The sequence below is a fragment of the Cnephaeus nilssonii genome (genome assembly GCF_951640355.1).
Source record: "Cnephaeus nilssonii genome assembly, chromosome: 7".
NCBI lineage: Eukaryota > Metazoa > Chordata > Mammalia > Chiroptera > Vespertilionidae > Cnephaeus > Cnephaeus nilssonii.
In genome coordinates this window covers 1,981,759-2,006,819 of record NC_137078.1, presented here as the reverse complement: position 1 = coordinate 2,006,819, position 25,061 = coordinate 1,981,759, and the positions used below count along the sequence as shown (strand labels likewise).

The window sequence follows — 25,061 nt, the reverse complement described above, 5'->3', positions numbered from 1 at the left end:
CGCCTTCCTGCCTGCCTGCCTGATTGTCCCTAACTGCTTCTGCCTGCCAGCCTGATCACCCCCTAACCACTCTCCTGCCAGCCTGATCAACACCCAACTGCTTCCCTCCTGGCCCATTTGCCCCTTACTGCCCTCCCCTGCTGGCCTAGTCACCCCTAACTACCCTCACCTGCAGGCCTGGTCTCCCCTAACTGTCCTCCCCTGCAGGCCTGGTTGCCCCCAACTGCCGTCCTCTGCCATCCTGGTCACCCCTAACTGCCCTCCCTTGCCAGCCTGGTCGCCCCTAACTGCCCTCCCCTCCTGGCCCAATTGCCCCTAACTGTCCTCCCCTGCAGGCCTGGTCGCCCCCGGTCACCCCTAACTGCCCTCTCTTGCCAGCCTGGTCCCCCCCAACTGTCCTCCCCTGCAGGCCTGGGTACCCCTAACTGCACTCCCCTGCAGCCCTAATCACCCCCAACTGCCCTCCCTTGCCGGCCATCTTGTGGCAGCCATCTTGTGTCTACATGAGGGCAGCCATCTTTGACCACATGGGGCGGCCATCTTGTGTGTTGGAGTGACAGTCAATTTGCATATTAGCTCTTTTATTATATAGGATTGTCTGTGCCCATGGATTATGCATATATGCATACAAGTTCATTGGTTTATCTCTACCCAACTACCCACCTTCCTCTGCCTTCCCTCTGAGGTTTGACAGTCTGTTAGATGCTTCTATATCTCTTTATCTATTTTTGTTCATGAGTTTACGTTGTTCATTAGATTCTACATATGAGTAAGATCATGTGATACTTATTTTTCTCTGAATGGCTTATTTCACTTAAATAAAATTTTTAGATGCAAAATATAACAGGAAAACAAAAATTGAACCAGTCATTATACCTGGAATTTTTTAAGTTAAGCATAAAGTGTCACAAATGAATCATAAGTGGGGTGCTTCTTTTTTAAAAATATATTTTTATTGATTTTTTTTCAGAGAGGAAGGGAGAGGGATATAGTGTTAGAGACATCGATGAGAGAGAAACATTGACCAGCTGCCTCCTGCACACCCTCCACTGGGGATGTGCCCACAACCAAGGCACATGCCCCCAACCAGAATTGAACCCGGGACCCTTCAGTCTGCAGGCCAATGCTCCATGCACTGAGCCAAACTGGTCAGGGTGGGGGTGCTTATTTTAACAAATACTAGCTGTTTATAGAATTAAGCATAAGGCTTGAAATAAATTTAGTATGTTTAAAAAATAAGTCCTTCATTATTTCTTCAGTGTTTCTTTTTCCTTGGAATCCTGCATCCCATTGTGTAACTTTTCTCATTTTCCAAATGATTTAAGCTTTATTTTTGTCTAAAGTATTTGAATTGCTTAGTAATCATTTATTCTGTTCATCCTTATCTTTAACAGGGTCTTCATCTTTTAGCCTGACAGCTCTAGTGGTTTCCCAAGGCCCAGTTCTTCCCCAGTGCTCTGCACTTTGTACATTTATATCGTCAGAGAGCAGATTCATTTTTAGAGTGTTAAAGGCTACCATAAACCTGGTTTACCTCTAGGAATCTAATTTCTTATTCTTTCTTTAGTTTTGTTTTCAAACATTAAGTTTTTTTGCCAAATTTGAAATCACATGTTGCCCAAAAATAGAACAGATCTTTTCCCTTATGCTGGCATCCATTTCTAGTTTTCCTTTCATTGTCAGTCATATCCAGTTTCTTAGACCTCTAGACTAGTAATTCTGATCTTCTTTCTCACCCTTATTCCTCTCAGGAATTTTGGTCAAACTATAAAACAAATGGCTTTTCATTGAAACACATTTTATATTTAAGTGCTTATTACAATTTGCTGAAAAAGTCTCCTAATGAAATGGGTGTCAGTCAAAAAATATGCTGGTTTTTATCTCCCTTGTTCACACTGATACATAATCAGAGCTCTGATGCTATTTTCCTTAAATTAGGAATCTGTTTCATTTTTTAAAATCTGTGCATTTCTATAGCATATACTTCTAGTAGGCAGACTAAATTTATAATGTAATATGACTAGTAGGAAAAATAAAGAATATTGGAATATTATTTATTTCCAAAAAATGAATACATATCAAAGATTTTATTTTATTTAACTTATTAAGGGAACCAAGCAGATATTACAGCAGGTTCAAAAGAACTTCTTGCATTTTTATTTAAAACACACTGACTTTTGGGAATTTAAATTCTCTTTTTTAAAGAACAATACCCATTTATTTGTGCAAATTCTATTATTGTGTGGTCCCTTGCGGGGGCCTGATGTGGCGGGGGCCAGACATGGCAGGGATCTCCCTTTTCCGCATCCCGTGCAGAAAGAGAGATGAATGAACTGGTCCTAAATAGAGGTGGCCAGGGATTGAGAAAATAATAGAAATAAAGAAAACAAGACACAGAAATAGATTCATGAAGCTGGGAGCCTGGGTGGATCTTTCTGTGCCTGGCTGAGGCCACAGAACAAATCCAGACTGCAAAGCTGGTGCTTTATTTATAATCAGGGACAAACAAGGTAATCTACAATGTTGTTGTAAGTTTCACTTGTTTTGACAGCACTTGCTGCACCTCCCACAGCCCACTAGCTACCCAGGAAAGATCTAGGGAGCAGTCACAAGATCAAGCTTAATTATGCTTAGAGGACTGAGCCCTCCAAGCTGGGACTTGTTTGTGACTTTGCCAGCAGGTCAGTCCGAGGCTTAACCCTATAACCACTTCCTACAGTCCCTTTCTCATCTTTTCTGGAAATGTTTTCTTATTCATACAAAAAACATCTGTGTGTCTTAGGTTGAAATGTTTTCCAATGAGGTTTCAACTAATTTGGGAAAGAAAATCAGGAGAAGCCAGTTATACTATATTTCTTAACTAAAGTTTACTTTATTCTGAAAAGTATTTAGTACATACTTTTTTAGTACTGGTGATACATTATCCTAATATATAAAAACCCTGGGTGGTAATGACCAGTAACTATCGGAGGCTGACCAACCGGAAGTCAGTGCTGGCCTCACCCCAAGCAAGCATTAAGGGGCAATCAGGCAGGCAGGCAGAGGGTTTAGGGGTGATCAGGTAGGCAGGCAAGTGGTTAGGGGAGATCAGGTAGGCAGGCCAGCAGTTAGGGGTGAGCAGGTAGGCAGATGGCCCCCAAGCAAATGGATAGGGGCAATCAGGCAGGAAGACAGAGTGTAGGGGTGATCAGGTAGGCAGACAGCCCCTCGTAGGGCTGGACCTGCCCTCCAGCAAAGAAAGAGGGAGGCCCAGGCCAACCAAGCCATTGCACCCCAGCCTGTCGCCTGCAGAGGGAGGCCACCAGTGGCAGGGGAGGAGGGGCAGCGCTGCACAGATGGCAAGCAGTGGCAGTGGCGGGGGTGGGACCAGCTGCCTGCAGCCTGGGGAAGGAAAGCCCCGATAGGCCCTGATCTCAGGCCAGGCCTAGGGACCCTGTCTGAAGGGTTCCGAATTGTGAGAGGGTGCAGGCTGGGCTGAGGGACCCCCCTGAGTGCACGAATTTTTGTGTACCAGGCCTCAAGTCTATATACTATATAAAAGCCTAAGCGACCATCACAACCAAGACAACCAAACAGGCTGCGTCAGGTGACCAGGCCAGCAGGGGGTTAGTGAGTGTTGACCAAACGACTGAGCAGCAGGATGCATGGGGCAACCAGGCCGACAGGGGGGTTAGTGAAGATTGACCAAACGATTGAGCAGCAGGCTGTGTGGGTGACCTGGCTGGTGGGGGGGGGGCAGTGAGGGGCAAACAGGTTGGCGGGGGGTAGTTGGGGGTGACCAGGCCAGCAGGGGGCGGCAGTAAGGGGCAACCAGGCTGGCAGGGGGTAGAGTTAGGGGCAACAAGGCCGGCAGGGGGCAGTTTTGGGTGACCAGGCCAGTAGGGAGGGGCAGTTGTGGGTGACCAAGCCCTCAGGGAGGCAATTAGGGGTTATCAGGCAGGCAGGCAGGTGAACAGTTAGGAGCCAGTGGTCCTGGATTGTGAGAGGGGTGTCCTAGATTGGAGAGAGTGCAGGCTGGTCTGAGGGGACCCCCCCATGCACGAATTTTGTGCACTGGGCCTCTAGTAAGACTATAAGAGCTTACAATTTGGTTTGAGAATAAAGACTCAACTTCATAAGAATTTGTATATCTATAAATTATTTTATATATATATTACTATATATATTACTATATATATTACTATATATATTACTATATATATTACTATATATATTACATGTATTACATACACACACACACACACATATACACTCACACATACTAGTGGCCTGGTGCACAAAATTTGTGTACATTAAAAGGAAATTAATTAGAGGAAATATTTTAATATTGCTATTTGCCCTTTCTCTATAATAGAAGTGTCAGAGATGAAAGAAAATTAGTAAAATGTATATGAAAATCTCCCTCCTGTCAGAGTCTGGTGTGTGCTGTGGGACCTAGAGTCAAGTCCCCACCCACCACCCGCACACACTTTGAAAATGCAGGAGACAGACTCGGCACAACCTGAGTTTCCTGTCAAGCCCTGCCGGGTGGGGGGCACAATCTCAAGTCCCCCGGCCTGGTGCCAGGTGAAGTGCACAGTCTCAGGTCTCCTGTCAAGCCCCGCTGGGCAAGGGGCACAGCCTGAGGTCCCCTGTCAAGCCCCACGGGGCTGGGGGTGCAGCCTGAGGTCCCTGTTGTTTGGTCGTGACATTATGGTGTCCTGGCTAATTTGCATTTTCTTCTATTACATAGATAGATATATACTAGAGACCCGATGCACGAAATTCAAGCAAGGGGCTTGGCCCTCGCAGCCCTGGCTTTGTCCAGAAGGTCATCCAGATGGTCGTTCTGCCGTTCAGTCTAATTAACATATTAGCTCTTTATTATATACAAGAGGCCCAATGCACGAAGATTCGTGCAAGAATAGGCCTTCCTTCTCCTGGCTGCCGGCACCGCCTTCGCTCTGACCCGGAGCCGCCTTTCCACCTTTGCTCCACCAGAGCCGCCTTCCGCCTCTCGCCTTGTTGCATCAATTTGCATATTCCCTCCTTATTGGCTGTGGGCACCCCCATCTTTGTCATGGAGTTACGGTCAATTTGCATATTTCGTCTTTATTAGATAAGACTAGAGGCCCGTTGCGTGAAGATTCATGCAATAGGCCTTCCTTCCCCTGGCTGCTGGCTCCAGTTTTCCTCCAGCACCTGGGACCCAAGCCTTCGCTCTGGCCAGAGTCTTCAGTCTTCGCTCTGGCTGGAGCCTTCAGTCTTCACTCCAGCTGGAGCGCTGCTCCTGTAGGTCCCTCTGCTCCCTGCCCTCCCCCTCATAGCAGGCATCCTGCCCCGCCTGGCCGCTGCACGCCTGCATGTGTGCTGCCTAGAGGCCTGGAGCAGCTGGGGGGCGGGCCCGCCACCATATTTGTCAGGTTAATTTGCATACCCACTCTTGATTGGCTGGTGGGCATTGTGAAGTGACAGTCAATTTGCATATTTCTCTTTTATTAGTGTGTGTGTGTGTGTGTGTGTGTGTGTGTGTGTGTGTGTGTAAATAATTTACTTGGTGTTCATTAATCAGATTCTTACTGTAGGCAGGGCACTGTGCTGGGTCCTGGCCTGGGTTAGGGAAGAGTATGATACAGATTTGTACACATTATAGTTTTTGCCCTTATAAAGGAGCTTATGCTATGGTTAGCAAAGAAAGTACATCAAATGCTAAGTATAAGTATATGATGATACATAAACATTTCAAAATAAGAAGTATTGGGAGTTAAACATGGGATAGATTATCATCAGCTGGTACAGTTAAGGTTAAGCTTTTGCTCAAGAAAGTGGGCTTAAAGGGGAATTTCAGAGGATGAGAAAGATCTAGATTAAAAATATTGGAGATGACTTAGACTCCTAATGAAACAATTTCTTCTTCTCTTTTCCTTGATTTTAAATTTAGGCAGAACTATATTTTTTACCTTTATTAATGGAATGCAGGAAAGCTAGGTTTTTAGTCAAAGATCTGCCATTAATAAGCTGTATAATCTTGGACAGTCAAGACTTTTAAGGTAAGAGAGGATCTTAAAATTTTCTAGACAGTTGTTTATCTAGATTAACCCCTCAGTGCTTTTGATATCTTCAACTATAAAGTTGGAATAATTAATTTCTTAATTTCACTGCATTATTATGAGATGAAAGTCTGTAATATAAATTTAAGGTGTCATCATAGCTATCTTTCAGATGACTTTAAAATTTGTTTTTATACCAAAACTTTTACTTACTTATAGATTGAAAATTGTAACTATGCAGTGGAACTTGGGAAGAATAAGGCCAAATTCTCCTTGGTTGGTATTGCTGGGCAGGACCTAAATGAAGGGAATTCAACACTGACACTGGCATTGGTATGGCAGCTAATGAGAAGGTAAAGATTGAAATGTTTGTACCAACACTGTGAATTTCTTTAAAAAAATCCTTTGAACTAAAGTTTTAGTTCATTTGGAAGAATAAACAGAATAAATATACTACAAAATATTAATTTTTAAATGATTTACTATTGATACTATATACTTTGTAAATCTTTTTTTAAAATAGTGGATAAATCTCTAGAAACAATCACTATTCTTAATGTCTCTTAAAAAGTGCCTTGTATGGAGTTGTTTTAATTGTGTTTTAAATACCATATAGTAGTTTTTGTTTCTCATTACTGAGCTTTGTAACTTTGGATTGTAATTAAGTGCAAAAACCAGACTAAAATTAAAAATACTTATTAGAACTGAATATTTCTTAAATATTTATCTAAATATTTATATAAGTGATATGGAAGCAAATTTCACCACTTTCAGTCCCAAATATACATCTTTTCTGTTACAGGTACACATTGAATGTGTTATTAGATCTTGGAGAAGGTGAAAAAGTCAATGATGAAATTATAATTAAATGGGTCAATCAGACTCTTAAAAGTGCAAACAAAAATACTTCTATTTCCAGCTTCAAGGTAATCAAAAGCTATTTTTAAAATTTTTGCTAAGAAATTAAATGTAGGAAGAAACTTCATTGAGAATTACATTGGTTTAGTTTCAGGATCACATTAATGTTATATCTCAGGATCACAATTTGTAAGCTTAGGCATACTAATTATTTGTCATGTGTAAACCAAAACTGTGCAGTTTGCTACAGATTTGTACACATTATAGTTTTTGCCCTTATAAAGGAGCTTATGCTATACAGTTTGAATTCTTATATTTTTAATACAGTTTGAATTCTTATATTTTTGATTGGTTGTCCTATTGAGTATAAATGCAGGTTAATGTTATCAAATTCTGATTATCTAATCTTAAAAAGAAATAGAATAGAGCAATAAAATCCAATTGTCAGATGAAAAAGAAAGCTAAAAATCCATTGTTTATATAGGATATGTAATGTTTTGTGCTCCCTAGCAGCAGTCTCAGAATTGTAGTGACATCATTACCAAGACATAACAGAGCCAGCCAAACCAGTTCAAGTGGGAATTGAAAAAACTGGTAGGAAAAGAAAATCTTGCCATGTGGCTTCATAATGGCACTTACTGCTCACTTCCAAGCATTTGTGGATGATTCATAAAGCACTCAAAATGTAATTTGCACATGCATACTCACTAATTGTCATGCATTTCCATTGTTTTGCTTTTGCATGCAACCTGATGTTAGCTACAACTAAGCTTGTCTGCTTGTACCCATTCATTCAGTGAGCCTTGGGTTTGTGATTTCATTATAAGTGAAAAATCAGCAATTTGTATTTTAGTAGTAAAAAAAGAGTACAAACAGAAGAATCCCTAAGTTCTCCTAAGACTTATCTACCCTTCTTTATTCTATTCTTTGCCTTTGCTCTATATGTTTAACAACATTGTAGAACAGAAGAAATGTCAGAAATTGATAAATTCTATCTTCTCATCTTGACCTAAACTGAGCCCCAAAGTGGTTTTAATAGGATAGCTGGATGTTGGCAGAGATGTTGCCTGAGTCCTGTGGTTCAAGTGTGTTTTTTCTTTTCCATCTTGAAAGGAACTAATGACATTGAGTTGTTATTGTTGCTTATTTAAAAAAAAAATTTCAATCCATGATTTGTCTTTATATATTTTAGACATAGAAATGTAAAATAGGAAAAGGAGACATGTAAAATTCTCTAATTGACAGTCACTCATTAAAATTGTTATACTCTAACTTAATGTTTTATACTTTAATTTATGAAAAATAATAAGCTTTTGTATAACCAAATAAAATACAGTAAGGAAACATTTAGCAACAAATTAATAAATATTTATTGAGCTATTACCAGTAACATTTCTAGGCAAAGAAGAAGATATAGAATATAAGAAATTATTTGGCCCTCAGAGTGTTTGCCATTTATTTGGAAGGCAAATTTGTATAACTGAGAAGGTAATGATATTATAGTCATTAATTAATGCAACTACTATTATGGATAAATCTAACTGATCATTTCCAACTGAATGGTCAGTGAAGAGTGATGGAGAAAGTTGGATTTGATTTTAGCACCATGGAGAGGAGGGATTTGAATTGGTGGAGAACAAGAGTGGTGTAACAAGCTAGAAGAGGTCCATCTTGAATAAAGACAAGTCTGAGAAGGTTAGGAGAAATAATTTGGCTAGAGAAGAAGGTTCCTAAGGGATACAATGCAAGATATAGTCTGGGTTAACTTTGTGGAGGAATCTGGCCTTAATAAAGGATATTGGTAAGGGCAGTAATGTAAGAAGAGTGACTATTTTAGGAATACTGTTCTGCATGTGGTGAGCAGATGACTGGAGGAAGAATAGTTTAAATCCAAGGACAATATATAAGAAACTGAGGCTGAACTCAGGTATGAGTGAAGGATTTGGAGGTAGGATGGGTCACTGGGAATGTTAAGAATGAATAGTGTTTGCTATTGTAAAAGAACAGGTATGATTTGGCTTCTTGATTTAGGAGAACACTGAAGAGAGACAGAGGTTAAAACTCCTGATTTGGGGGCCTGGGTAAATGGAAAACAAAGTATAACAAAAATGGGGATGTCATGAAGTTCAGCTGCTTTCTGGAAAAGAAGATGAATTCAGTTTTAAGCTTGTTGAATTTGAGGTAATTTTCAGGAAGTGAGGAGCTGGATGAAAGGAGATGTCAAAACTGTAAATACAGCCTGGCCGGTGTTGCTCAGTGGTTGAGCATTGACCTACGAATCTGGAGGTCACGGTTCCATTCCTGGTCAGGGCACATGCCCTGGTTGTGGGCTTAATTCCCAGTAGGGGGTATTCTCTGTCATCATTGATGTTTCTATCTCTCTCTCTTCCTTTCCCTTCCTCTATCAATAAAAACTTAAAAAATAACAACCAGGAATACATATTTGGTGATCAGTTGAATAGAAGAAATGGTTGAGAATGGGTGCACACAAACTCTTTAAAGGAGAGAATTCATTGAGAAAAGTCGACTTCAGAGTATGGTTTTACTTAACACTGAGGTGGCAGAAACATACTGTGAAAGTGCCTGGCATTTAGTAGCTGCTTAACATAAAACTCTAGATTGTAAATAGTTGAGAAATTCAATAGTGAATGCTAAAAATAGTTGGAATTGGAGAGGTTTTTGCCAACTGTAGAAGGCATTATAATTGAAAGCCATAAGTGGTACTAGTAAGAACCATAATTAAGTCAGTGCTATTCCTAGAAATTTCAGAAAAGTCAAGTTTACCCTTTTAGTTAAGTAATTTTCCCTCACAAAGATTATCAGGAGGTGGTATATTAGCCAATAATAATAATCATAATTGCCACTTATTGAGTCTTAGGTGTCATAATGTTAAACACTTTACACATTATTTCTTTTTTTCACAACTATAAACAAAATGATGAGCATTAGAAAAATTAAATAACTTGTCCACTGTCGTCCTATATAGTAAAAGCCTAATATTCTAAGTGTCTGTTTGTCCATTCACCCAATGAAAGTGTAATATGCTAATGATATGCTAAGGCCACTCAACTGCTCGCTATGACGTGCACTGACCACCAGGGGACAGTCAACCGGTCGACCAGTCACTATGACATGTACTGACCACCAGGGGACAGTCAACCGGTCGACCAGTCACTATGACATGTACTGACCACCAGGGGACAGTCAACCGGTCGACCAGTCACTATGACATGCACTGACCACCAGGGGGCATGCGCTTCGACATGTAGGTGAGCTTGCTGCTGGGGTCCAGCTGATTGGGACTGAGCGAGATGGGCTGGACATGGAGCCCTTCCACGGTCCCTCCCCGGCTGGCCAACCTCCCACATCCCTCCTCAGCCCTGATCGTGCACCCGTGGGGTCCCTTGGCTTGGCCTGCGCCCTCTCGCAATCCAGGATCCCTCAGGGGATGTTGGAGAGCTGGTTTTGGCCTGGTCCCACAGGCCAGGCTGAAGGACCCCACTGGTGGATGAATTTGTGCACTGAGCCTCTAGTACAGCAGTAAAGATGAATAACTGGATTTTACACCCAGACATGTCTAACTGCAGGACGAAAACCAAGCTATGGAGTTTTGGCTCAGCTAGTTAGCTGTGTGACATACTGCTCATTCATTTCATAAATACAGAGGTGGGCAAAAGTAGCTATACAGTTGCATTGTGATATTCATTTGAGTTAATAAATCTATGGTAATAATCATAACCTTCATGCCTTTGTCTATATAACAACTGTACACCTACATTTGGCCACCCCTGTATTCAAAGCTTACCCTGTCAGAGAAACCAAATGCGGCGTAGGTAAACACCTAAACTGCTGCCTCGCACAACAATTTCAAAACTACAACTAAAAGACAAAACGGACATCATCCAGAACCACAGGAAAGCTGGCTGAGTGCAAATTCTACAACTAGAAGGAAGGAGAAAAGCAAATTGAGACTCAGAGGAACTGCAAAAGGCTGAGGTATGGAGATGCGCGTGCACAGAGAGGACTGGTAACTGAGTACGCGGCTGGCTTTTTCAAGCGGGAGGGAGACAAAAGCTCCCGACTGCGCTGAACTCCAGTTCTGGGCTAGACTCTGGGGACCCAGACTCATTTGGGGGAAAACTGGACTGTCTGGCAGCAGGCGAAACTCGAGGGCGGCTTTCTCTCTGCCGCGATTACCTTGTGACTCTAAGACCCAGAGGCCTCTTAGGGCAGGGCTGACAGGGAAACCAATGCTGTCTGCTTCGCCCTCAGACTCCGCCCCATCTAAGCTGAGCACAGAGGCTTTTGCAAGTCTTGTCTCATAAGGGTGTCTCCAGCACAAAAGTTCTCCTAGTGTAGGCACAGCTGATCCTCACAGCCAATTGGCCTGAAGGTCAATTCCTCCCAGTGACACCAACAACAATCAAGGCTTAACTACAACAAGACTGTACACACAGCCCACAATGTGGTGCACCAAGAGTGTCTACCTCAGGTAACTGGGGAGGCTGAGCCACTGGGCCCTATAGGACACCTAGCACACACAGCCACTCTATCAACTCAGGGAAGCAGCGAAAATGCGGAGACAAAGAAACAGATCACAAATGAAAGAAATGGAGGAAATCAAATGACTGGAAATAGAGTTCAAAACCACGGTTATAAGGTTTTTCAAGAATTTTCTAGAAAAGGCCGATAAATTTAGTGAGACCCTCAAGGATATGAAAAAGGACCAACTAGAAATTAAACATACACTGACTGAAAAAAAAAATATTATACAGAGATCTAACAGCAGACTAGAGGATCGCAAGAACCAAGTCAAATATTTGAAATACAAAGAAGCAAAAAAACACTCCTCCGGAAAAGCAAAAAGCAAAAAGAATCCAAAAATATGAAGATAGTGTAAGGAGCCTCTGGGACAACTTCAAGCGTACCAACATCCAAATTATGGGGGTGCCAGAAGAAGAGAGAGAGAGCAAGATACTGAAAACTTATTTGAAGAAATAATGACTGAAAACTTCCCCCACCTGGTGAAAGAAATAGACTTACAAGTCAGGAAGCACACAGAACCCCAAACAGAAGGAATCCACAGAGGACCACACCAAGACACATCATAATTAAAATGCCAAGGGCAAAAGACAAAGAGAGAATCTTACAAGCAGCAAGAGAAAAACAGTTAGTTACTTACAAGGGAGCACCCATACAACTGTCAGCTGACTTCTCAACAGAAGCTATGCAGGCCAGAAGGGAGTGGCAAGAAATATTCAAAGTGATGAATAGCAAGAACCTACAACCAACATTACTCTACCGAGTAAAGCTATCATTTAAAATTGAAGGGCAGATGAAGAGCTTCACAGATAAGAAAAAGCTAAAGGAGTTCATCACCACCAAACCAGTATTATATGAAATGCTGAAAGGTATTCTTTAAGAAGAGGAAGAAGAAGAAAAAGGTAAAGATAAAAATTATGAACAACAAATACTTATCTATCAACAAGTGAATCTAAAAATCAAGTGAATAAAAAATTTGATGAACAGAATAACTGGTGAATATAATAGAATCAAGGGCAAAGAAAGGGAGTGGACTTACAATTCTCAGGGGGAAAGGGATGTGGGAGGTGCGGGAAGAGACTGGACAAAAAGCGTACACCTATGGATGAGGACAATGGGAGGGTACAGGCAGAGGGTAGGGTGGGAAGAGTGTGGAGGGGAGCTATGGGGGAATAAGAGGAACAATTGTAATAATCTGAACAATAAAGATTTATTAAATTTAAAAATAAAAAGCTTACCCTGTCAGGTGGCCTCTGTAACTACATAGTTTCTGTGGTCCTCAAAGAGCTCACTGTTCAGGCAAAGAGGCAAAAAAGAAAACTCAAATACTATGAGGTGTCATTAATACTGCAGAAATGAGCTAAGTGAAATAGGGAGCACCAGAGAAGGGCATGTGTTTTATGAAAACCTTAGCAGTTTAAACTAGCAGCTGACTACATCTCTTGATGAATAAAGCTGAATTTACTTCTTGCTTACCATGTGGTATCTGCATGACCTTCAGCAAATAATTAATTTCTCTATGCCTCAATTTTCCCATATTTAAAATGGAGATATTAATAGTACCTATCTTCTGAGTTTGTTGACAAACTAAACAAGTTAACAAATGTAAAGTGCTCAGTAGTATGTGGCACATAGTAAGGGCTCTGTAAATGGGAATTACTAGGCTATTAGTACTGCCAACATATAAAGGGTATCACATGTGGAAAGATTCCTGTTGAGCTTTTCAGGGAACTCTGGTAGCCACATCATTCTTTTTCCACTTTTATTTAAAAAAATGACAGGAAGAACAATAGACTGGAATTGTCCTAATAGGAGTGTATATCAAATTAGAAAAAGTGACAGTATAATTCATTATCTTGAAAATCAAGACAAACTCTAGGCTAGTTATCTTTAAGATTCTACAAATTACTTTTGTTTAAGTAACTTATTTATGATTAAGGTAAGGAATATGGAAGGAAAAATTATGAGAATGTATTTATATACTAAACTTAGGGTTTTACTATAACCCCTACTCCCTTTGCAAAAGTAAAATGTTTTTCACTAGTAATATACAAATCAGAGGAGTTTGAAGATAGACCTGTTTTCTTGGAAATAGGGAGGTAAAGGATCTGATATGCCTATCTTCAAAAGTTAAATTTTCATTCAATTCAATAAAACTTTTTCCTAAGGAGAATCATAGGGAAATATGTTGAAAAAATCCTTGCTTCCTATATCTAAGTAAAGAAATATTTAAAATACCACAGAAAGTGTAAACTTTCAGTTATAAGATGAATACAATCTGGGGATCTAATGTATAGCATGGTGACTATAGTTAACACTATCTACACTAATAAAAGAGAATGATGCAAATTGATCGTACCTCCACTACGCCCACCAGCCAATCAGGAGCAAGTATGCAAATTAACCCAACAAAGATGGTGGTGGCCAGAGAGCTGGAGTGAGCAGGAGGCTTGGGTTCCCCTGGCGATGGAGGAAGCCAAGCTTCCTGCCCGCCCTGGCCATTGCTCAAGGCTACAAAGTTTCAATTATAGAAGATAAATAAATCCCAGATACCTGTTTCCAGCCAGCTTTGGCCTCCACTAAAGGAGGCACTGAAAAAAAAAAAAAGGACGGGCTGGGTCGTGGAGGGGTGTGGCCAGCCTGAAAATGGCCCTCAGCCCCTTACCCAGGCTGGCCACACCCCCATAGGGTGAGGGTCCCTGCTGGGGGGCTTGGCCAGCCTGCAAACAGCCATCAGCCCCTCACCCAGGCTGGCCACACCCTCATGGGGTGAGGGTCCTCGCTGGGGGGCTTGGCCAGCCTGCAAATAGCCATCAGCCCTTCACCCAGGCTGGCCAGGCACCCCAGAGGGACCCCCTACCCTGAAGGGGGTGTGGCCAGCTTGAAAATAGCCTTCAGCCCCTCACCTAGGCTGGCCATGCCCCCCAGCAGGGACCCTCACCCCATGGGGGCGTGGCTGGCCTGCAAACCACCACAGGCCCCTCACTCAGGCCACCCCATGCCCCAAGGGAACCCCCACCCTGATCCGGGACACCCATCAGGGCAAACCAGCCGGCCCCCACCCGTGCACCAAGCCTCTATCTATACTAATAAAAGGGTAATACGCTAATTAAACTGGGAGACCATCCAGGAGACCTTCTGGATGTTCTTCTGGACAAAGCCATGGTGGCAGGGCTGAGGTAGAGGCAGTTAGAGGCCAAGAGGGGAGGGCAGTTGTGGGTGATCAGGCCAGGATGGGATGGCATTTGTGGGTGATCAGGCTGGTGGGGGGCGGTACGGTTGGGGGTAAGCAGATCAGCAGGGGGCCAGTTGAGGACTAGCAGGCCATCAGTGGGGGTCATTTGGAGGTAATCAGGACAGCGGGGGGGCAGTTTGGAGTGAGCAGGCCAGCAGGGGGGCAGTTGGGGGTAAGCAAGCCAGTGGGGATGGAAGGTGGGAGAAAGCAGGCCAGCAGGGGGGCACTTGGGGGTGAGCAGGCTGGCAGGGGGGAAGTTGGGGGTGATAAGGCTGATGGAGGGGACATTTGGGGGTGAGCAGGCCAGCAGGCAGAGTGGTTAGGGGTAATCAGGCAGGCAGGCAGGCAGGTGAGCGGTTAGGAGCCAGCAGTCCCAGATTGCGAGAGGGATGTCTGACTGCCGGTTTAGGCCTGATGCTTGTAAACTGGCAGTAGGACATCCTTCGAGGTGTCCCAGATTGAAGAGGGTGCAGGCCAGGCTGAGGGACATTCCCCCGTGCATGAACAAATTTCATGCACCGGGCCACTAGTATTGTATAATTAAAATTTTCTGAGAGTAGATCTTACATGTTTTCATCATATATATGTGTGTATATATTAACTAGAGGCCCGGTGCACGAAATTCGTGCACGGGGGGGGGGCAGCGGGGAGTGTGTCCCTCAGCCTGGCCTGCACCCTCTCCAATCTGGGACCCCTCATGGGATAACCAGCAGTTGGACATCCCTCTCACAATTCAGAACTGCTGAATCCTAACTGCTCACCTGCCTGCCTGATTGCCCCTAACTGCTTCTGCCTACCAGCCTGATTGTCCCTAACTGCTCCCCTGCTGGCTTGATTGCCCCTAACTACCTCTGCCTCGGCCCACACCTGGTACCCAGGATTCCCTACTCCAGCTGACCACAGGCACCCAGGATCCGGGCTTCCCTCCCTCTGGTCAGCCATAGGCGCCCAGGCTGGCTGCAGCCTTAGGGGATGGTGGACAGGGGGCTTCGCCTGTGCTGCAGCTGCAAGTGCTGGCGCCCAGGACTGCAGGGTGGGCAGCTTCTCCATCTACCAGGCTGTAGCCAGCCGCAGGTGCTGGTGCCCAGGACCACAGGGTGGGCGGCTTCTCCATCTCCCGGGCTGCAGCCAGCCGCAGGTGCTGGTGCCCAGGACCGCAGGGTGGGCAGCTTCACTGTCTCCCAGGCCACAGCCAGCCACAGGTACTGGTGCCCAGGACCGCAGGGTGGGCGGCTTCTCCATCTCCCGGGCTGCAGCCAGCCACAGGTACTGGTGCCCAGGACCGCAGGGTGGGCGGCTTCTCCATCTCCCGGGCTGCAGCCAGCCTCAGGTACTGGTGCCCGGTTTCTCCATCTCTCCCAGGACGTGGGGCGGGTGGACATGGGGTGGGCAGCTTCTCCAGCTGACTGTAGCCTGGGATCATAGGGCAAGTGGCTTCTTCATCTCCCAGATCGCATCCACCCTCAGGTACTGGCACCCGGTTTCTTGTCTCCCCCAGGACGTGGGGAGGGCGGCTTCTCCAGCTGGCTGCAGCTTGGGATCACGGGGCAGGTGGCTTCTTTATCTCCTAGGTCGCAGCCAGCCTCAGGCGCTGAGGCCGGGTTTCTCAGTCTCCCCCAGGAGGTGGGGCAGGCGGACCTGAGGTTTCTGCTGCTGGCTGCAGCCTGGGATCACAGGGCAGGCGGCTTCTTCATCTCCCGGGCTGCAGCCAGCCTCAGGCACTGGCACCTGGTTTCTTGTCTCCCCCAGGACGTGGGGTGAACCGCTTCTCCAGCTGGCTGAGGCCTGAGATCACGGGGCAGGCAGCTTCTTGGTCTCCGTGGCTGCAGCCAGCCTCAGGCGCTGAGGCCCAGTTTCTCCAAACCGTCTCCCCAGGACATGGGGCAGGCGGACCTGAGGCTTCTGAGGCTGGCTGCAGCCTAGGATCATGGGACGGGCAGCTTCTTCGTCTCCCAGCCGCACCCAGCCTCAGGCGCAGGGCCCGGTTTCTCCGTCTTCCCAGGACGTGGGGCAGGTGGATGTGAGGCAGGCGGACCTAAGGCTTCTGAGGCTGGCTGAGGCCTGGGATCATGGGGCAGGTGGCTTCTTGGTCTCCATGGCCGCACCCAGCCTCAGGCGCTGGGGCCCAGTTTCTCCGTCTCCCCAGGACGTTGGGCAGGTGGACATGAGGCTTCTGAGGCTGGCTGCAGCCTGGGATCATGGGGCAGGCGGCTTCTTGGTCTCTGTGGCTGCAGCCAGCCTCAGGCGCTGGCGCCTGACTTCTCCAACTCCCAGAGACCTGGAGAGGCTGGGGGGCGGGGCTGCCGCCATGTTTTCAGTTTAATTGCATACTCACTCAGATTGAATGGTGGGCGTGTTTGGGGCGTGGCTGGTGGGCGTGGCTTGTGAGTGTAGCGGAGTGATGATTTGCATATTACTCTATTATTAGATAGATAGTACCTATATTCTCTGTATATAATGTATACACACACACACACACACACACACACACACACACACATATATATATATATATATATATATATATATATATATATATATATGAGGCCCGATACATGAAGATTCATGCAAGAATGGGCCTTCCTTCCCCTGGCTGCCGGCACCACCTTCGCTCCAGCCTGGAGCCGCCTTTCCACCTTCCCATGCTGCCCAGAGGCCCCGAGTGACCAAGGCAGTACGGAATGCCTGCATTGTCGCCATGGCGATGACGCAAATGTCCCACCCAGGCCACTCAGCGCCTATGTGTGCAAATTAACCCACCTTCTTTGTTGGGTTGATTTGCATACTCCTGATTGGCTGGTGGGCATCGCGAAGGCACAGTCAATTTGCATTTTCTCTTTTATTAGTGTGTGTGGAGAGAGAGAGAGAGAGAGAGAGAGAGAGAGAGAGAGAGAGAGAGAGAAATATGTGAGGTACTGGATGTGTTAATTAACTAGGTAGGAGGAATTCTTTCACAATGTTTATCATCAAGATTTACACTTTAAATATCTTACAACTTTGTCAGTTATACCACAGAAAGCTAAAAAACAAATTAAAACAATTTTTCCCAAACCTAAAAAAAATCATAAATATGTAAATAAGTAATCAAAATATAGCACAATTAAGCCACTTGTCTATTTTTTTATTTCTTTTTTTACCTGTATTTTTTTATTGTCTAAAGTTTTACATATGTCTTCTTTTATCCCAATTGACCCCCCCCCAGCAATTCCCACCCTGGGGAAGCCCCCCCACCCCAGTGCCTGTGTCCATTGGTTATGCTAATATGCATGCATACAAGTCCTTTGATTGCTCTCTAACCATCCCCACACCTTTTATCTCTGGATCTATTCTTTGATCATTATATCCCACATATGAGTGAGATCATATGATATTTATCTTTCTCTGACTGGCTTATTTCACTTAGCATAATGATTTCCAGTTATATCCATGCTTTTGCAAAGGGTAAAAGTTCCTTCTTTTTTATAGCAGTACTACAGGCCCAATGCAAGAAGATTCGTGCAAGAATAGGCCTTCCTTCCCCTGGCTGTTGGCACTGGCTTCTCTCCAGCACCCGGGACCCAGGTCTTCACTCTGGCCACCACCTTCTACCTTCGCTCTGGCCGGAGCTGCCTTTTGCCTATGCTCCAGCCCCGCCTCCCTCCTGTGGCTCACTCCACCCCTCACCACCCTCCATAGTAGGCATCCCGCCTGCCCCGGCCACTCTGTGCCTGTGCAAGCACTGCCCAGAGGCCTGGAGTGGCTGGGGTGGGGCGGAATGCTCCAGCCCGGCATCTACCATCTTTGTCACGTCAATTTGCATATCCCCTCCTTATTGGCTGTGGGCGCCTCCATCTTTGTCGCAGCGTGACGATCAGTTGACATATTCTGTCTTTATTAGATAGGATAGTATTCCATTGTGTAGATGTACCACAGTTTTTTAATCTACTCATCTGCTGATGGGCATTTAAGCTGTTTCCAAATCTTTGTAAAGATTTGTAAATTGTGCTACTATGAACATAGGTGTGCATATATCATTTCTTTTGGTGTTTCTAGATTCTTAAGATATAGTCCTAGAAGTGGGATTACTGGGTCAAATGGGAGTTCCATTTTTAACTTTTTGAGGAAACACCATACTGTCTTCCACAGTGGCTGCACCAGTCTGCATTCCCACCAGCAGTGCAGGAGGGTTTCTTTTTCTCTGCATCCTCGCCAGCACTTGTCATTTGTTGATTTGTTGCTGATAGCCATTCTGACAGGTGTGAGATGGTACCGCATTGTTTTTATTTGCATTTCTTGGATGATTCGTGACTTTGAGCATATTTTCATATGTCTCTTGGCCTTCTGTATGTCCTCTTTCAAAAAGTGTCTATTTAGGTCCTTTGCCCATTTTTTGATTGGACAGTTTATCTTCCTTTTGTTAAGTTGTATGAGTTCTCTGTAAATTTTGGAGATTAAACACTTATCAAAACATCATTGGTAAATATGTTCTCCCATGCAGTGGGCTTTCTTGTTGTTTTGTTGATGGTTTCTTTTGCTGTGCAGAAGCTTTTTATTTTGATGTAGTCCCATTTGTTTATTTCCTCCTTAGTCTTCATTGCCCTAGGAGCTGTGTCTGTAAAGATATTGCTGCAACATATGTCTGCTATTTTGTTGCCTATGGAGTCTTGTAGGATTTTTATGGTTTCCCATCTTACATTCAAGTCCCTTAGCAATTTTAAGTTTGTTTTTGTATATGGTGTAAGTTCGTGATCTAGTTTCATTTTTTGCATGTATCTAACCAAATTATCCAGCACAATTTATTGAATACACTGTCTTGATTCCATTGTATGTTCTTGCTTCCTTTGTCAAATATTAATTGAGCATAATGGCTTGGGTCTATTTCTGGACTCTCTGTTCTGTTCCATTGGTCTATATAGCTGTTCTTGTGCCAGTATCAGGCAGTTTTTTGAACTGTGGCTTGGTAATATAGCTTGATATTGTGATCCCTCCAACTTTGTTATTCTTTCTCAGGATTGCTGCGGCTGTTCCGAGTCTTTTTTTTTTTTTTATTCCAGGTAAGTTTTTGGATAGTTTGTTCTAGATCTTTGCAATACGCCGGTGGTTTCCAATAGGGATTGCATTGAATCTGTAGATTGCTTTGGGTAGTATGGATATTTTAATGATGTTGATTCTACCAACATGAACATGGTATGTTCTTCCACTTGTTTATGTCTTCCTCTATCTCTTTTTTAATGTCCTGTAGTTTTCTGAGTACAGGTCTTTTATGTCCTTAGTTAAGTTTATTCCTATGTATCTTAAATTTTTTGGTGCAATGGTAAATGGGATTTTTTTTCTCACTTCTATTTCTGTGAATTCATTATTGGTGTATAAAAAGGCCATAGATTTCTGGGTATTAATTTTGTATCCTGCTACATTGCCAAATTCATTTATTAGATCTAGGTTTTTTTTTTATGGAGTCTTTAGAGTTTTCTATTTACAATATCATGTCATCTGCGAATAAAGACAATTTTACTTCTTCTTTTCCAATTTGGATACCTTTTATTTTTTCTTCTTGTCTGAGAGCTATGGCTAGCACTTCCAGTACTATATCGAACAGGAGTGGTGAAAGTGGTCATCCTCATCTTGTTCTCGTTCTTAGGGGAAATGAGTTTAGTTTTTGCCCATTTTTGGCTGTAGGTTTGTCATCTATGGCTGTTATTATGTGGAGTTGATTCCTCTATTCCCACTTTGCTGAGAGTTTTTACCCAGAAAGAATGTTGGATTTTGTCAAAAGCTTTTTCTGCATCGATTGATATGATTATGTGATTTTTGTCTCTCAGTTTGTTTATGTGATGTGTCACATTTATTGATTTGTGGATATTGTACCAGCCTTGCATCCCTGGGGTAAACCCCACTTGGTCATGGTGTATGATCTTTCTAATGTATTGCTGAATCTGATTTGCTAGAATTATGTTGAGGATTTTAGCATCTATTATCATCAAGGATATTGCCCTGTAATTCTCTCTCTCTCTCTCTTTTTGGGTTGTCTTTGTCTGGATTTGGGATTAGGGTAATGCTGGCTTCATAAAAAGAGATTGGAAGTGTACCTGCCTCTTGAATTTTTTGGAATAGTCTGAGGAGGATAGGTTTTAGTTCTTCTTTGAATGCTTCGTAGAACTCCCCTGTGAAGCTGTCTGTACCAGGGCTTTGTTTGCCGCAGATTTTTTATCACTACTTCAATTTTTTCAGTAGTTATCGGCCTATTCCAATGTTTTTTTTGTTTGTTTGTTTGTTTGTTTTTTATCCTTCTTGATTGAGTTTTTGGAGTTTGTATTTTTTTTCTAAGAATATGTCTATTTCATCTAGGTTGTCCATCTTGTTGGAATAGAGTTGTTCATACTATTTTTTCATAAATGTTTGTATTTCTGTGGGATTGGTTGTTACCTCACCTCTTTCATTTTGGATTTTGTTTATTTGGGTCCTCTCTCTTTGATTCTTGGTGAGCCTGGCTAGAGTTTGATAAATCTTCTTTATCCTTTCAAAGAACCAACTCTTGGTTTTGTTTATCTTTTTTTTTTTTTTTTTTTTTTGGTCTCTATGTCATTTATCTGTGCTCTTTATTATTTCCTTCTTTTTGCTTATGCTGGAGTTTTCTTGTTGCTCTCTTTCCACATCTTTGAGTTGTAGGCTTATATAATTTATTACCACAGTTTCTTTTTTTTTTTTTTTTTTTAGATAGGCCTGGAAGACTGCTTTCACTGTGTTCAATAGATTTTGGGTTGTCATGTTTTCATTGTCATTTGTTGCCATGATGCTTTTTATTTCTTCTTTGATCTTTTTGGTAACCAAATCATTGTTTAATAGCATGCTATTTAGCCTCCAAGTGTTTGATATTTTTTATTGTTTTTATTGTAATTGATTTGTAGTTTTATGTCATTGTGATCTGAGAAGATGCTTCATATGATTTCTATCTTCTTAAATTTGAAGAGTCTTTGCCTGTGTCCCAATATGTGGTCTATCTCTGAAAATGACCCTTGTGCACTTGAGAAGAATGTATATTCTATGGATTTGGGGTGAAATGTTCTGAAGATGTCAATTAATTCCATCTGATATTGTGAGTCATTTAGGATTAATGTTTCTTTGCTGATTTTTTGTTTAGAGGATTTGTCACATGGTGATAGTGGGGTATTAAAGTCTCCTACTATTACTGTATTGCTGTCAATCCCTCCCTTGATATCCTCCATAAGTTTTTTTTTAAAACTTATTTGCGTGCTCCTGTATTGGGTGCATATATATTTACCAGAGTTATATCTTCTTGTTGAATTGCTCCCTTTAGTATTATGCAGTGGCCTTCTTATCTCTTGTCATGACCTTCACTTTGAGATCTAATTTGTGAAATATAAGTATTGCTACCCCACCTTTTTTATTATTTTTTTATTTCGTCTGAAAAACCTTTTTCCATCCCTTCACCATCAGTCTGTGTGAGTCCTTTGTTCGGAGATGGGTTTCCTACAGACAGAAGATATATAGTCATGTTTTCTTACCCACTCAGCTACCCTATAACTTTTGATTGTGGCATTTAGTGCATTTACATTTGAAGTTATTGATAGGCACTTGTTTGTTGCTATTTTTATTCTTTATGCCTGTGTTTCTTCTTCATTTACTATTTATTCTTTTTACAGCAGACCCTTTAGCATTTCTTGAATTGCTGGTTTGGTGATGATAAACTCCCTTAGTCCTTTTCTGTCTGTGAAGCTCCTAATTTCTCCCTCAATTTTGACTGATAGTCTTGCTAGGTATAGTATTCTTGGATTCAGACCCTTCCTTTGCATGACTTTGTATATTTTATTCCATTCCCTTCTGTCCTGATGTGTTTCTGTTCAGAAATCAGTCGATAGTCTGATGGGAGATCCTTTGTAGGTAACTTTCTGTCTCTCTCTGGCTGCTTTTAAGATTCTTACTTTGTCGTTGGTGTTTGCCAATTTAATTAAAATGTGTCTTGTTGCCGGTCTTTTGGGGTTCTTCTTGTTTGTAACTCTGAGCTTCTTGGACTTGTGTGTGTTTTTTCTTCCCAATATCAGGGATGTTTTCTGTCATTATTTCCTTAAACAGGTTTTCTAATCCTTGCTCAGTTTCCTCTCCTTCTGGCACCCCTAAGATGCAGATGTTTTTTCGTTTTGTCTTGTCCCAAAGTTTCTTTAGGCTCTCCTGCTTTTTAAGCTTTTTTTTTTTCCTAGATGCTGCTTTTCTTGGGTATTTTTTCCTATCTTGTCTTCTAGCTCACTGATGTAGTCCTCCACTTCTAGTCTACTGTTGATGCTTTCTAGTGAGTTCTTAATTGCAGAAATGCCATTTTTCATTTCTTCTTGGTTCTTCTTCATTTCATCTTGGTTCTTACACATATTGTTAAATTTGTGTTCCATCCTTTTCAGCAACCTTATGACCATTGCTCCGAATTCTTTCTCTGTCATGTTTCTTGCCTCCATTTTGTTTACTTCCTTTTCTGGTGATGCCCCTTTCGTATGTGGGCTGTTTCTTTGCCTCCACATTTTCATTCCTCTCAGGATGTCTGGTTATGTAGCTCTCTCTCTCCTCTGTTGACTTAATGGCACAAAATACAACAAGACAAAGCACACAGGGCACTAAACAGAAATGTCTTCATGATAATAATGCCCCCAAATAAAAATGACCACCAAAGAAAAGAGAATTAGGCAATAGAAGAGTGAAAAAATGATATTGAGAAAAGGAAAAAATGTCAGAAAATAAAGAGAAGAACAAAGGATGGTGGAAAATATATGTATATGGGGAGAAAACTCCAATAAAACAACAACTAATAAAAAAATGCAAACAACAAACACCCAGAGATTAATGCAAACTACAAACAACTAATCCAAGAAATGGAAACAACAAACACCCAGATGAATCTGAGGAGGCAGAATTTATTTCCAGAATGTAAGGTCAAGCAATTGAATGAATAGGGAAATAGCCACAGTTCAATATAGAGGAGGTAGAAAGAAAATGAGTATATAAGAAGATAAGTAGAAAACAAAGTACAAAAGTAAAAATATGTATATATTTATGTAGTATATATCCTATATAATAAATAGGTAATATGCAAATGGTCATTATGCCATGACACGTAATGAGCGTTCACCAGGAGGGTGGGACAGCAAGCTAAAAGCAGGGAAGAGCTACAGGAGGGTGGTGCAGCAAGCTACAAGCCACTGAGAGCTACAGGAGTGTGGGGCAATGAGCTACGTGCAGCAGAGAGCTACAGTGGCAGTGGGCAGGGTGGCCAGCTGAAGCAAGTGGCTGCAAGCTACTCACACATGTATTTGTGCACAGGGCCACTATATCCTATCTAATAAAAGAGTAATATACAAATTGACTGTACATCCAATATACCCACAAGCCACGCCCACCAGCCAATCAGGAGCGAGTATGCAAATTAACCCAACCAAGATGGCTGTGGCCATGGAGCGAGCAGGATGCTTGGGTTTCCTCAGCAATGGAGGAAGCCGAGCTCCCGCAGCCCTGGCCTTCGCTCAAGGCTACAAAGTTTCAATTATAGAAGATAAATCCCAACAAAAATGGCTGCGTCCATGGAGTGAACAGGAGGCTTGGGTTTCCCCGGCAATGGAGGAATCCAAGCTTCCTGCACACCCTCGCTGGCCCAGGCCTTTACTCAAGGCTACAAAGATTCAATTATAGAAGATAAATAAATCCCAGATACCAGGGCCACCGCTTGGGTCTCCAGGGGACGTGGCTGGCCTGCAAACCACCACAGGCCCATTGCCCAGGCCACCCCATGCTTCAAGGGAACTCCCACCCTGATCCAGGACACCCTTCAGGGCAAACCAGCTGGCCCCCTCCCATGTGGCAGGCCTCTATCTTATATAATAAAAGTAATATGCAAATTGACCATCACTCCAACACACAAGATGGCTGCCCCCATGTGGTCAAAAGTGGCTGCCCCCATGTGGACAAAAGTGGCTGCCAGAGATGGCCAGCAGGGGAGGGCAGTTGGGAGGGACCAGGCCTGCAAGGGAGGGCAGTTGTGGGCGATCAGGCCAGCAGGGAAGGGCAGTTGGGAGGGACCAGGCCTTCAAGGGAGGGCAGTTGGTGGTGATCAAGACTGCAGGGAAGGGCAGTTAAGGGTGACCAGGCCAGCAGAGGTGGGAAATTGGGGGCGACTGGACCTGAAGGGAAGGGCATTTGTGGGGGACCGAGGCCTGCCGGGAAGAGCAGTTTGGCGGGACCAGGCCTGCCGGGGAGGGCAGTTAGGGGCAATCAGGCTGGCAGGGAGCAGTTACACATCAATCAGGCTGGCAGGGGAGTGGTTAGGGGGTGATCAGGCTGGCAGGCAGAAGCAGTTAGAGGCAACCAGAAGGCAGGCAGGTGAACCATTGCGAACCAGCAGTCCTGGATTGTGAGAGGGA

At 43.4% G+C, this 25,061-nt stretch overlaps 1 protein-coding gene across 5 annotated transcripts in view; it reads left to right on the top strand.

Annotated features, from left to right (window-relative positions):
• The window catches only part of PLS1 (plastin 1), a 222,745-nt gene that overhangs the window by 183,927 nt on the left and 13,757 nt on the right, over nucleotides 1–25,061 (top strand). For all 5 annotated transcript variants that reach the window (XM_079777349.1, XM_079777350.1, XM_079777348.1 and 2 more), the window contains 2 exons: nucleotides 6,249–6,382; nucleotides 6,832–6,955. In XM_079777349.1, the coding sequence (XP_079633475.1) occupies nucleotides 6,249–6,382; nucleotides 6,832–6,955 (258 nt within the window). The remainder of the gene's footprint in view (nucleotides 1–6,248; nucleotides 6,383–6,831; nucleotides 6,956–25,061) is intronic.